At 46.5% G+C, this 13,799-nt stretch overlaps 1 protein-coding gene across 6 annotated transcripts in view; it reads left to right on the top strand.

Moving 5' to 3' along the window:
* The first annotated feature begins 2,081 nt into the window (after positions 1 to 2,081).
* Positions 2,082 to 13,799, top strand: part of SLC37A2 (solute carrier family 37 member 2) — a 59,427-nt gene continuing 47,709 nt past the window's right edge. For 5 of the 6 annotated variants that reach the window (XR_014558138.1, XR_014558139.1, XM_083713626.1 and 2 more), the window contains exon 1: positions 2,246 to 2,755. Coding sequence is in view for 4 of the 6 variants with exons in the window: in XM_083713626.1 (XP_083569752.1) it covers positions 2,697 to 2,755 (59 nt within the window). In the remaining 2 variants the exon portion in view is untranslated. Of the gene's footprint in view, positions 2,756 to 13,799 lie in introns of all 6 variants that reach the window. The other variant, XM_083713625.1, reaches the window with a different exon arrangement.

Raw genomic sequence — 13,799 nt, 5'->3', positions numbered from 1 at the left:
CCCCCATGTGTTTCACAGCTTTTTCCTAGCTGTTTTCATAAACATGTCTTCAAGGACCGCCTCTCTCCATAGGTACCTACCCGGACCCTGAGATCATCATCTTTGTGTGCCTCCTCCACAAGAGGTCCAGAGAGTAGCAACATGAGAGCGGGCCTTTTCCGTGGTGGCTCCATTTGTGGAATGCTCTCCCCAGAAAAGTTCGTCTGGTGCCTTCATTATACATGTTGAGGCGCCAGGCAAAACGTTCCTCTTTAACCAGGCCTTTGGCCGATTGACACCCGATGTTCTCTTAAATGTGTTGTGGAAGGGGGGGGGGGTTATTGGTTTGGTTTATTGTTCTTGTATTTTATTATGTATTGGTGGTTTTTAATATTGTAATCATATGTTGTGAACTGCCCTGAGATCTACGGGTATAGGGCAGTATACAAATTTAATGAATAAATAAATAAAAATAAAATAAACATGTCAGAATCGTTTCTGTTTGTGCGCACACCAGGGGGTGCTGACAGGCAAGAATGCTTTTAGCATGTGCAAAGCTCTTCACCTATTGGCTAGAGATGGGTTACCATGTGTCCTCTTTCTCGTGGGTATGTAAAATGAGAGTCGTCATAGCGATCCATGGTTAAAAGTAAAAGTCGCAAAACAACAACAAACCTCTGGTTACGTGAAACATATTCAATAAACACACAAGACGTAACCGGCTGTGTGTTTGAAAAAATAATATATACTATTCATTGTATTGAATTGTAGATTTCAACAGAAGTAGTTCATAAAGTTCAACGAAGAAAGGAGAAGACCCGGATCAGTTCATTCTCTAATCAGTTTATGCATAAGGTCCCTAAATGTGAAAGTGTCTATTCCACCTGTCTGTTCATAGAGTCCAGAAATGCACATGAAAGGTTGTTCCAGTAACACAGAATCCTTTCACAGAGTCTAAGACAAGGATTTCCGGAATATTAGCCTTGTTTCGCCGTCTTGGGCTTCATCAGTAGAACAAACTCATATATGATATTACAGGACAGTGGATCTTATAGCATAGTAGTCTCACATAGTAGTTTCACATATATGGACCTTATGCATAAACTGATAAACTTATTCAATATAATGAATAGTATATATTATTTTTTCAAACGTACAGCCAGTTACGTCTTGTGTGTTTATTAAAAGTCGGCAAATGTGTCCTCTTTTCTGCTCTTCAAAAATGGCAACCCTCCTATGGGCGTGGAGATGGTTTGAAAAACAATGCATCAAACAGTAGCGTTACACTGCTTGATACCTCAAATCACCCAGACCCTGTGCTTGTCATCTGAGGCTCTTCTCTAAGTCCCCATTCCTCGAGAGGATCCAAGTTTGACAACATGAGAACAGGCCTTCTCTGTGGTGGCTTCCCATCTGTGGAATGCTCTCCCCAGAGAGGCTCGGTAGGAGCCGTTCCCCAGTGGAATGGACTCCCTCGGGAAGTGGTGGGTTCTCCTTCATTGGAGGTTGGGTGGCAAAGGTGGATCTAGGGGAGCGTAACCAATTCGGTCACCCTGGGTGGAGATCTTCTGAGGTGCTGCAGCAAACACTGCAACTATGAAGTCCAATGGAGCGTGAGAAGGAGGCGGGGAGACACCAGATGTTTGCAGGGCACCACTGAAATTCGAGATGCTAAGCTTTTGAATTATGGTGCTGGAGAAGACTCTTGAGAGTCCCATGGACTGCAAGAAGATCAAACCTATCCATTCTGAAGGAAATCAGTCCTGAGTGCTCACTGGAAGGACAGATCGTGAAGCTGAGGCTCCAATACTTTGGCCACCCTGTGAGAAGACTCCCTGGAAAAGACCCTGATGTTGGGAAAGATGGAGGGCACAAGGAGAAGGGGACGACAGAGGACGAGATGGTTGGACAGTGTTCTTGAAGCTACTAACATGAGTTTGACCAAACTGCGGGAGGCAGTGGAAGACAGGAGTGCCTGGCGTGCTCTGGTCCGTGGGGTCACGAAAAGTCGGACATGACTAAACAACAACAAGGTCTGACACTACCATCTGTCAGGGATTCTTTAGCTGCGTTGCCTGCATTGAAGGGGGTTAAACTTCCTTCCAACTCTCCAATTCTATGATCCTATGAACAAATTCCTAAGCAAACAAAACGAGAACAAGCGTGTTGCGCTGCAGGCAAAATTAGATTGCTTAGCAAATGAAGCAAGGAATAAAAGTTGCCAGCGTCGATTTCTGACGCTGAGGACAACACCAAAAAAAGCTCTCGCTTTTCCGAGGCAAGGCGGCTGGTGGTGCTCAAAAGCATCCGAGCAGCGTGAAAACCTGACAGCCATTCCCGGTGGCGCAGTTGCCGCCTCCCCGCCTTGGCTCTGCGCTCTGGCGCGCAGCATGTGATTCCGAGCCGGCCGGAGCCAGGGGAGGAGCTGCCGGGGCGGCCTCTTCCTTCTCCCGCTTAGCCCTGCCCGCGCCGGGGCGGGGAGGCTGCTTGAATCACGGGCATCATGTGCCCGATGCCCGGGCTCCAGCGGGGCATTTAAATGCCAGCGGGCGCCGGGCCCGGAGCAGCGCCAGCTTCCGCCACCATCTCCGCCGCCGGCCCGAAGCAGACGCCCGGCCTGATCCATCTCGCCCGGAGAGAGACGATTGCGCGCTCCTCGCCCGGGTCCTGCTTCGCGTCCGTCGCCGCGCTGTGCGCCCTCTCCTAGACCGCTCGCCATGAGATCCATCCCCGCGCCCGGGATCCGCTTCCTGCGCTCCTTCTCCAGGGACAGCTGGTAAGAAAGGGCGATCCGGGCCTCGCCTCGCCGGGCCGGGCCGGCTGCTGCTTGGGGCGCCCTCGGGGACGGCGAGGCAGCGCGCCGCGCCTAGGCTGGGTTTGGAGAGGTCCCCGGTCGGCGCCGGCGAGGGCGCTTTCCCTGATCCTCTCTCGCCTCCCTCGATTGGCTCACCGACGGAGGGTGGAGAGAGAGGGGGCTTTATATTGCAGCTGGGGTGACAACCCCCCCCCAATGGGTTTGGGGATCTGGCTTTAGGCTTGGAATCGGGCCGGCCTGGAGAGGGAGGAAGTGTATTTGCCGCATCCTCCTCCTGATTCGGGGGTTTGGATTTTGCTTGCTTTCTTTTCTTTTCCCTTTGTGTGTGTGTGTGTGGCGGTGGTGGTAGTTTATCTCAAACTGGTGGGAAAAAGAGCACGCTGACTCAGAGAAACAAAGCCCAGCTGTGTGTAGAGAAATGCCGCAGAGAGGCTTCTGGCTGGCTGCAGCTCAGCGGCGCGCAGCACGTGCCCTGCATGCAAAAAGGCTTCAGGGTTCAGCGCCAGCATCTCCAGGTAGGGTTGGAAAGGACAGGCGGTGCAGACAATAGCGTGCGAGATGGGGCCTGGCTGGGTTCATTTGCAGACACACAAGGCCCTTTGAAGACTCTCTTTTCCCTCAAAAGAAATTTGGGTGCTGCTGTTTACCCCTTACAGAGTGGCAGTGCAGGGCAGATGCTGACGATATGGTTTACCTATCTGTTCTTATTGTATTTTGCTCGTTTCAGAATTTGAACAGCTCTGCATTAAGTGTGTGTAGAGAGAGAGAGAGAGGACGCAGTGTAAGAAAATAGAAGATAATGTTAAGAACATTATGTTAAGAACATGAAACTGGCAGGAATTAAAAACTGCAGGAATAAAATGGACTAATAACTTGGGGCGGCTTGAGGGGAAAGAAGCGTTTTCAACCAACAGCAAAAACATAATGTTGGGGCTTGCATTTCTTTCTAGAAAGTGAATTTTGGAGAACTGGTGCCACAGTGTTGAAATCAAGGTTGCAGTGCACTTGGTGGCACATTTATTTGTTCTGTAAAGTGGGCTGCTAAAGTGGATGAGTTACAGGCACTAAGGCTCACCTGCCTCACAAGGTTGTTGAGAGAAGGAACACCCTGTATGCTGCCTTGAGCTCCCTGGGCTATAAATATAAATGATTTGTGGAGACATAGGAAACCTGTGGCCCCCCAGATGTTGCTGGACTATAACTCCCACCATCCCTGACCACTGGCTGTGCAGGGATGGGAGTTGTAGTCTAGCAAATCCCAGGTTCCCCAAAATGTTTGACTGGCTTTTGTAGGAAAGATCTGCTATCAAGATACTAAAATCTGGAAGACTTCTGCATGAGGGTTTTCCATTTGCAATCCAAATGGGATTTCCATTCTTCTGCAACATTTTTCCAGATATATTTCTCCACAGGAATTTTTCTAAAGTAGATGCAAAACGTAGCAGTGGAACCAGCCCAGAGTTGTGACAGAGTTAATTTTGGAAGCATTTAGATCTACAATCCTAAATTATTCTTAAAACTGAGCCTTAAAACTGAGCGGTATGCTGCTGTTACTCCATCCATTTGCACTTCAAAGTTATCATTTTGCAGATTGGTCCGCGTTGTATCAGCTTCTTGCTGGTTTCAGAAGTACTTTGTCAAAGTCTCTCATTGCTAGTTTATACGGAATACCCAGGGCTTGCATTTTCACTTTTTCGTAATTTATTTTCCGTATTATAGATGGTCTTTTGAGGCTGCCCCTCTCACGGTAGCTCCCAGCATGTTAAAAACAATCTAAGTAATAAAAACATAACAGTAAAAAACACAGCAACAAACCTAACAATCCTCAAAGCAATCTTATAAAAAACAATTATCAATAGGCTCAAATAATACAAGTGTAGAAGCAAACAGAAAAAAATGGGGACAGAAAAATACCAACATAAAAATGAATTTAAAGCAGTTTGGTTTTTTTAAAAATTCTTAAGCAGGGAGTTCCATGGGCATGGGGCAATCATGAAAAAGGCCCTGTCTTCTGTGGCAGCCATTATAATGCTTCATGGTGTCAAACCAAAAAACAGGACCTCAGAGGCTAAGCATAAGACTCGGGCAGGTTTATACAAATAGTCCTTCAAGTATTTTAAGGCAGGGTAGGGGAACCTGCAGTTGTCCTGATGTTGTTGGACTACAATGCACTTTCATCACCAACCACTGGTAATGCTGACTGGGGCTAACAGAAGTTAAGAGTCCAGGCACATCTGGAGAGCCACAGGTTCTCTGTTCCTGGTTTAGAGCTTTGAACCATCACCACTTTAAGTTGGGCCCAGAACTGAAGGAGCTGATGCAAAGTAAACTTTGCCTGCTGTGCTTGAGTCAGCTACATTTTATCTCGCTCACGCAGGTGTTGAAAGGAAAATAAGTTCAGGCTGATTGCATGGGACTGGAAGAGGCTCTTGTGTTTACCTGGCTTCACTTAATCTTGAGAGGATATCACATCACCTGCAAGAGACTATCTAAATCTCAGTTTAATTACTCCAAGCCTTTCTTGGGAAGCAGTTGCATACATTTCCGAACAGAAATTACACTTCGATCTTTTGAGGTCCAATAGCTACACTGTGTGACCCACATGATTCAGTTTTCAGTCGTGTGTTTGCAACACTGAATAGTTCCACCCCCACAGGTTTCTGTATGCCATTGTTCAGTAATCAGGTCATCTCACTGCAGCGCCGTTTTACAAAATGAATAGAATAAGCTTCCAGTGAATATACACAAGCAGAACACTTTGGGACTAGCCGAGGCATTTTGCATCCTTTTGGGGTTTTGTATTTTTGTAAGTACGTAACTTTCTTCTAATTTCTGCGTGGATATTCATTTCTTGACGCTTGCAGGGTCAAAGCAGTAACTTGCATTTGTGAACGAATCTCTGCGGGGGAAACACACCCGACTCCATCCATTCCATACCAGACACTGTTTTTCGGGGGGGGGGGGATTGCACGCTAATCTACAAGAGAGCAAGTTGCGCTTGTGTTGCTTTCGAATGCTAACCACCAGTTGGGGTGGCCCTGTGCCCTACCTTACAGAGGATAGTCCTTTACCTTTATCTGAAGGGCTGTTAGAGGGAAGTCCTCTATTTGAATTGTCATCAGGTCCTCATCTGGTTTAAAGATAACACATCACAAGGAGGACGGGCCCTTTAAGTTGCCCACGCACAATCAGCAGCTGGACACCAGACTGAGCAGAAACATGGATATCTAATCCCAGCCTCCCCTGCTTTTCGATTCAGATTATTCCTCTCTAAATTTGCATCTAAAAGGGACGCGGGTGGCACTGTGGTCTAAACAACAGAGTCTAGGGCTTGCTGATCAGAAGGTCGGCGGTTCAAATCCCCGCGACAGGGTGAGTTCCCGTTGTTTGGTCCCAGAGCCTGCCAACCTAGCAGTTCGAAAGCACATCAAAGTGCAAGTAGATAAATAGGTACCATTCTGGCGGGAAGGTAAACGGCATTTCCGTGCGCTGCTCTGGTTCGCCAGAAGCGGCTTAGTCATGCTGGCCACATGACCCGGAAGCTGTACCCCGGCTGCCTCGGCCAATAAAGCGAGATGAGCGCCGCAACCCCAGAGTCATCTGCAACTGGACCTAATGGTCAGGGGTCCCTTTACCTTTAAATTTGCATCTATATTAGCATGTGCAGGTTTTATGGAAATCAGTGCCCTCTTTCCCCTCTTGTTCATCAATGTAAAAGCAGCTGCCCATGCCCTGAACTATACTTGTGGTTGATTCCAGCAGTCTTCAAGTTAGTAAGAATATAAGAGGAGCTTGTTGGGTCAGGCTAGGGACCCATCTAATCTGGCATTCTTCATCACAGTCGCCAACCAGATGCCTGCAGGATTCAACCACAAGAGCCCTCTTCCATCTTGTGACTCCCAACAACTGGCATTCGGAAGCATCCCTGCCTCTCTCTGACTGTGGAGACAGAGCAGATTCATCCTGGCTAGTGAGGGGATGCAGGTGGCACTGTGGTCTAAACCACTGAGCCTCTCAGGCTTGTTGATCGGAAGGTCGGCGGTTCAAATCCCCCCTGACGGGGTAAGCTCTCGTTGCTCTTCCCTCACCAAGACTAAATGATTGTTTTTTTAAAAAAGGCGTTGGTAGAAACAATCATATTAAGAGGGAGTACCAGTCAAAGACTCCCTTAAGTAAATTATTCTTTGCTGCTTTTGCAAAAGTAAAGCTATTCCAAATCTTGGGTTCTTCCCCCGCCATGGTTCTGGCAGCAGAGAAATCTTTCGCAGGGCCTCCAATGGTGAGTGAAATTGCCAGTCAAGCTTATATGAAGGAAGGCAACTCTTGAGAAGAAAGGGGGGAAAATGCAATTCAAGCAAAAATTCTAGAAGGAAGTAAGAAAAACAAAAACAAAATCCTGAAGAAGACAACTAAAACGAAACTAGCTAGGCCAAAGGCATGTTAAATAAAAAAATGTGAGAAGAGGCCTCTTGCATCAGACCAAAAGCCCATTTAGCTCAGGGTTCTGTTTTCTATAGTGGCCAACCAGACATTTATACAAAGATTAGGAGCAGGACACGAGAGCTCTGCTAGTGCTCCCCAGCAGTTGAGGGCAGTAGCCAAGAAAAGGAGTTTGGCTGGTGCAATAACTTTTGTCTCTGCAACAAGACTTCCCTTCCCCTGCACCCCTTAAATCTGTTTTGGGGTTACACCCTACCCCTCTAGAGCAGATTTGGAGATGGTGTGCAGAGAGGAAGGAGAGAGAGAGAGGAAGTTCCATTTTCCATTATGCCAGTGGGAATCCTTCTGCTAAGGGAAGTACTTGGAAGTATACAGGTGGCGCTGTGGTCTAAACCTCTGAGCCTCTTGGGCTTGCCGATCAGAAGATTGGTGGTTCGAATCCCCGCGACGGGGCGAGCTCCCGTTGCTTTGTCCCAACTCCTGCCAACCTAGCAGTTTGAAAGCATGCCAGTGCAAGTAGATAAATAGGTACCACTGCGGTGGGAAGGTAAATGGTGCTTCTGTGCGCTCTGGTTTCTGTCACGGTGTTCTTTTGTGCCATAAGCGGTTTAGTCATGCTGGCCACATGACCTGGAAAGCTGTCTGTGGACAAACGCCAGCTCCCTCGGCATGAAAGCGAGATGAGCGCCACAAGCCCATAGTCAGCTTTGACTGGATCTAACCATCCAGGGGTCCTTGACCTTGACCTTTTGGTTGGATTCTACTGTGGTTATTCAGAAACATGGTTCACCCCCCCAGTCCTGGAAAGAGCACATTGCCATCATGCCCAGTAGCCACTGTTTGCTTTATTCTGATGTCTAAAGGCAGACTGGCAGAGAACTGACAAACACAGAATTCCACAAAGTCCAAATGCATTATTAACACATGCACACAAACACGCACATTCCTCCCCTCAGGTAATGGAGATCATCTTGCAGATGTTTTCTGCCATGACCTCTTCCTTGCCAAGCAGTGCTTTCCAAGACTTTATTTCCTTCCGGCATTCTTTGCCTGTACACATGGCGGCCGGCCACTCTCCTCCTTCTCTGCCGCTCCTTCATTTCAGAATCCCAGTTGGTTCATTTTAAAGCGGTGGTGATGGGATTCAGATCCAGGGACCGAGCGCAGCCTTCAGGGCAAAGCCTTCATTGCATCCCCAATGCGTTGGCCTGGCTGGAATGTGTCCTTAACCCCCCATATTGCCTCTTGCTCTGCACAGAGGACAGGGAGGTGTGTGTGTGTGTGTGTGTGTGTGTAAACTACACTACTGCACAAAGGTAAAAAAAAATACATGCATTGGTCTGCCCACATTTGCCTCCAGCTCCTCCTGCCATTGCCCTTTGGCCCTTGGACTGAAATAACGTTTCCCATCTCTGTTTTGAAGCAGCTGGACAAAGGCTCAGATAGGCAATGGTTGCTCAGAGTTGGGTTCACCACCAGAGGATTTCTCCAATTGTACATGAGAAATAAAGAACTTACTTTAATGCGGAGGAATGAAATGGACCAGTAGCTTTGGTGACCGACTAAAGGTAAAGGGACCCCTGACCGTAAGGTCCAGTCGCAGACGATTCTGGGGTTGCAGTGCTCATCTCGCTTATTGGCTGAGGGAGCCGGCGTACAGCTTCTGGGTCATGTGGCCAGCATGACTAAGCCGCTTCTGGTGAACCAGAGCAGTGCACGGAAATGCTGTTTACCTTCCCGCCAGAGTGGTACCTATTTATTTACTTGTACTGTGTGCTTTTGAACTGCTAGGTTGGCAGGAGCAGGGACTGAGCAACGGGAACTCACCCCGTCGCGGGGATTTGAACCACCAACCTTCTGATCGGCAAGTCCTAGGCTCTGTGTTTTAACCCACAGCGCCACCTGCGTCCCTTGGTGACCGACTAGCCTGGCTCTATTTCTCTTCTGTTTATCATGTATGGCCACCTTTGCTTTCCCCAGTCCAGATCGTCTCAATTATCCTGGGCTTTGGCTCCTTGGAGACCTGACCTGCTTTGCATCTTCCCATTAACCTACTGCCCTAATTAGAGGGAGGGAAGCCTTGAGTGTGACGCAGTTAGCTTGGTTGCTTAAGGGCCCACTCATCTGCCTAATTATGAGCCTAATTATGCCACTACCTATAAGGAAACAGGCCCAAAAGAGGACAGGCCTCCTTCCTTTTAGCAGCTGGGTACACAAGAGGTTTCGTTTTGTACAGGAGAGGGTTTGTGGCTTGGTAGGTGCAACCTGTCATCCGGGGATGACTTTAAAAGGTACCTGCTGATAACAGACCTCTTCACGCAAGGTCCTAAGAACATTGTGCCTAAACTAGATGTGATGTTGGGGTCGGTCCATCATTAGATCTCCAGTGGCTTCTCTTTTCTTTAAAAGCAACCTCCAGGACTTGGAAGAGGGGGCATTGGATTTGGGGATTTGCTGCTAGAGGAGTGGAGATTAACTCTCCCTGTGATAGTCCTCACTTTGATTTCCTCCTCCTCTGAAGCTCATATTAGCTGTGAAGGACAAAAAGGCAGCTATCCAGATTGTACCTAGGTTGTTGTTTTACAAACCAACCAACCCCATACTGTCGCTCACATTAGCTTGTGGTAAGTGTTTCTGTTAGGAAAACTTATTTATTTTGTTTGTTTAAACCAGGGGTGGTGTAGTGGTTAAGAGCGGTGGACTCGTAATCTGGTGAACTGGGTTCGTGTCCCCGCTCCTCCACATGCAGCTGCTGGGTGACCTTGGGCTGGTCACACTTCTCTGAAGTCTCTCAGCCTCACTCACCTCACAGAGTGTTTGTTGTGGGGGAGGAAGGGAAAGGAGAATGTTAGCCGCTTTGAGACTCCTTAAAGGTAAAGGGTAAAGGGACCCCTGACCGTCTCGGATCCAGGTCCAGTCTCGGATGACTCGGGGGTTGCGGCGCTCATCTTGCTTTACTGGCCGAGGGAGCCGGCGTACAGCTTCCAGGTCATGTGGCCAGCATGACTAAGCCACTTCTGGTGAACCAGAGCAGCACACAGAAACATTGCTTATCTTCCCGCCAGAGCGGTACCTATTTATCTACTTGCACTTCGACGAGCTTTCGAACTGCTAGGTTGGCAGGAGCAGGAACCGAGCAACGGGAGCTCACCCTATCGCGGGGATTTGAACTGCCGACCTTCTGATTGGCAAGCCCTAGGCTCTGTGTTTTTTAACCCACAGCGCCACCCACGTCCCTTTTTTGAGACTCCTCAGGGTAGTGATAAAGCGGGATATCAAATCCAAATTCTTCTTCTTCTTCTGCCCTCCAGGCTGCAGCTCCCATCATCCCTGACTACTGACCACCTTGTTGGCTGGGGCTGATGCAAGTTTCCTGACATCTGGAGGTCTGCAGGCCATTTAGATAGGTTACCATTAAAATGTGAACTAAATCAGATTTCCCCCCACCCACCCCTGCCTGTAACTCAGTGTCTGACGAAGCCGTTTCCATAGATGGCGCCTCACTGAATCACAGGCTTCCAAAGCAATAGTCATAGCTGGATAAGTTTCCATGTTCTTACTGAAGCTGGGCTCTTGATGAGTCGCAATCAAGAAGCATTGGGGGCGGGGTGGAATTATGTTATGCATCATGATTTTTGCAAATGATGCTGGAGGAGAAGAGGAATATTTTGTGAGTGCAGAAGTGAGCTGAGGGCAGGGTGGATAAAAATCAAGGATTTTTTTAAAAAATAAAAAAATCATATTTTTTATTTAAATCAGATTTTTTATTTAAATCATTTTTTAATTTAAATCAATTTTTTAAATTTAAATCAATTTTTTAAACTTAAATTGAATTTTTAAAATAAAATGATAGATAGTTTTCTATTTAAGTTACATTATAGTCCAAAGGCCATCAAGAAATAAGGATTTGTTTTAAGTTTTACTTGGGTGCTGAAAATCAGTCTAAGGGTTTTTTTGTTTTTGTTTTTTTTAAAGAAATGTTTAACCGCATCAGTTAACAAACATGGATACATATGCTATAATGTTATTGTTTTAGTTAAATAAATTGTTAAAATTGTTATTAAGGAAATGATTATTTTTTTCCTTCCAATAAAGTACAGCAGAAAAGTTGTCCAAATATAAAGTTAGCTTATTAAACCTCACACTAATTTCATAATTATCTGTCTATGTATTTCTAATAATATAACCAAATCAGTAATTTTTGTTATAACTGTAAAAACTACTCTGAAAATTTATTATTTCAAAAATGAAACCTTTATCTGGTCGTAAATATTAAGATTATACCAGTAGGAATGCCTTTCTGTAAAAAAAAGAGCTTTTCCCACGTCACTCCCCTTTGACTATCAGCATCTGTGACGCTTCTTGGTTAAACATCCACAGACTTATTGCTCTGCCTTAATCCCCAGCGATTTGTTGGCCGCTGAATGTGTGCGGGGAGTCCCTTTCCAAGGAAGGCTCAGACACAGGAACAGGGAACCTGTGTTTCTCCAGATGTTGTGCATCTCCCACTCCCATCAGCCCCAGCCATCATTGGCCAAGGAACTGGAGCCCAGCAACATCTGGAGAACCACAAGTTCTCCATCACTGCTCCAAACTCTGTGTGTGTCTGTCTCCTCCTACTTATTGCTCACATCTGGTTCCCTGTAAGGTCAGCAGTCCAACATGCAGTTGGAGAAAAACAAATACGATGGATAAGTCTTTATAGTTGGGTGGTGATGGGGGAAAGCAGGTATGTTCCTTAGAGCGGATCACACTGTACCTTTTTTCTCCCACGCTTTCAGCCGTTGGATTAAGCATGTTTCGTCTGCTTATCTTGCTTATTCTGATGCTCCCCGCCCATCTCTATGTAGATGCTTGATAAGCACAGGGAAATGTCAAGTCTTGGTCAGCCTCTAGCATGGAAGGAAGGAGCACATTGCTCAGTGCCAGAGGGCACGGTTTGCAATGTTTAGCCAGCGGCATCTCCAAGGAGGGAAGAGGACGACCTAAAGACCGCGAGAACCACTGCTGGGCAGGGTAATGTGCTGAGCTACACGAACCAGTGGGCAGAAGCATCTTCCTAGGAAAGCAAGGGGTGTGTAGAGCAATTGCTATTTTTATAATAAATGCTAAGTAGACCAATCCAGTGCAGCCCTGCATGGGCTGTTTCAAAGCTGAGTTATCATTGGGGGGGGGGTGCGGCTGAGCCTCAGCTGTATTTCCTGTCCGGCTCTCGCCGTAACAGCTTAGAAGAGTGCTGTGAACCTAACTGTAGCTGAGCATGATGTTATAGCATCACATTGATCGTGAAACATCCCTCCTCACCTTGCCAATGTGCAGTCCTGTTGGGGGTGATGCCAAACAGAGGAGGTTGCTACCTTGCGGTTTTTACTTGCTTCGTTATTTTGCATATTTCCTTCTTTTTTAAAAAATAATCTTTATTGGTTTTTCAGTTACATACTCCACACACACATTTTACATTTCTACTTGCTCTTGAGAGCTGACTTACCTCCTTCCTTCTTCTGGCTTTTTTGTATCGCATCAGACATTTTCACATTGTTTTTATCCATTTTGCATATTATTGTTCTTCTTCCATATTTGTCCATATAGTATTTGTATACAAATAAATCCTTGTGTTTACACAATTCTTGTTGTCTGTCTATATTCATTTGCAACTACTATTAGTTACATTAGTTATGTTATACATTTTACTTCTTATTATTTTTATTATCGGGTAAATTTCTTTGTATTTCACATTATGAGGCTTATTTCAGTTCTACTGGTTTCATTATTTCACCTTATATACAACATAAATTTTTCCCATTCTTTTTGAAATGTTTCATCGCCCTGTTGTCTAATTTTCAATGTTAATTTAGCTAATTAGAAGAAGCAGTATTTTGCATATTTCTTGTATGATTGCTGTCCAGGAGAGTTAGATTTTGGGACATTGCCACCACATGTGGAGGTATGTGTCTGCGGAGGTGCATCCTCTCCAGCATTTTGGTGAGGTTCTTGGGCGTATTAGCGCTGGTGATACCCAGATGCTCTGGCTAACACACCACCAACTACATGCCCTCCGTTGGGGTTTATGAGGGCAGTTAGCTTTGGATGGGCTAGCAGGCTCCTAGGTGAGAGATTGGGGGTGGGGGGTACTGATGTGAATAAATGCAGCTTCCCAACAAGAGATTGAATGCTACAAAGCGGCCTCTGTGTTGTGAGAACAAGAATGTCTTGTGGGTGTTTGCTGATTGCGCTGCTTTATGTAATTTTGGCTGGTCACATTTATTGTACAGTACTTTTTTACCATCCTTTGATGGTGGGGAGGAGGTACTTACCTGACCTTCTGGCAGGTGAGTTGCAGCTACTTACTGGGAGCAGTGTAAATGTACTAGCAGGAAGCCCAGATGGGCTCCTCTAGTGTTTCTAGAGACCAGGCAGGTCTCACGGCCAAATCACCTATCCCCCTCCTGGTTAGCAGCCAGGAGGTCAGGTAAGCAGCTCCAACTCCACCTTGACACCTGCTGCTGCTGCTGCTGCTGTGTACTCTGATTTGGGGGGAGGCTTTATATAAACAAACCATATTACA

This window comes from Podarcis gaigeae, assembly GCF_964106915.1.
Source record: "Podarcis gaigeae genome assembly, chromosome: 15".
Lineage (NCBI taxonomy): Eukaryota > Metazoa > Chordata > Lepidosauria > Squamata > Lacertidae > Podarcis > Podarcis gaigeae.
This window is presented reverse-complemented; position numbering and strand designations above follow the sequence as displayed.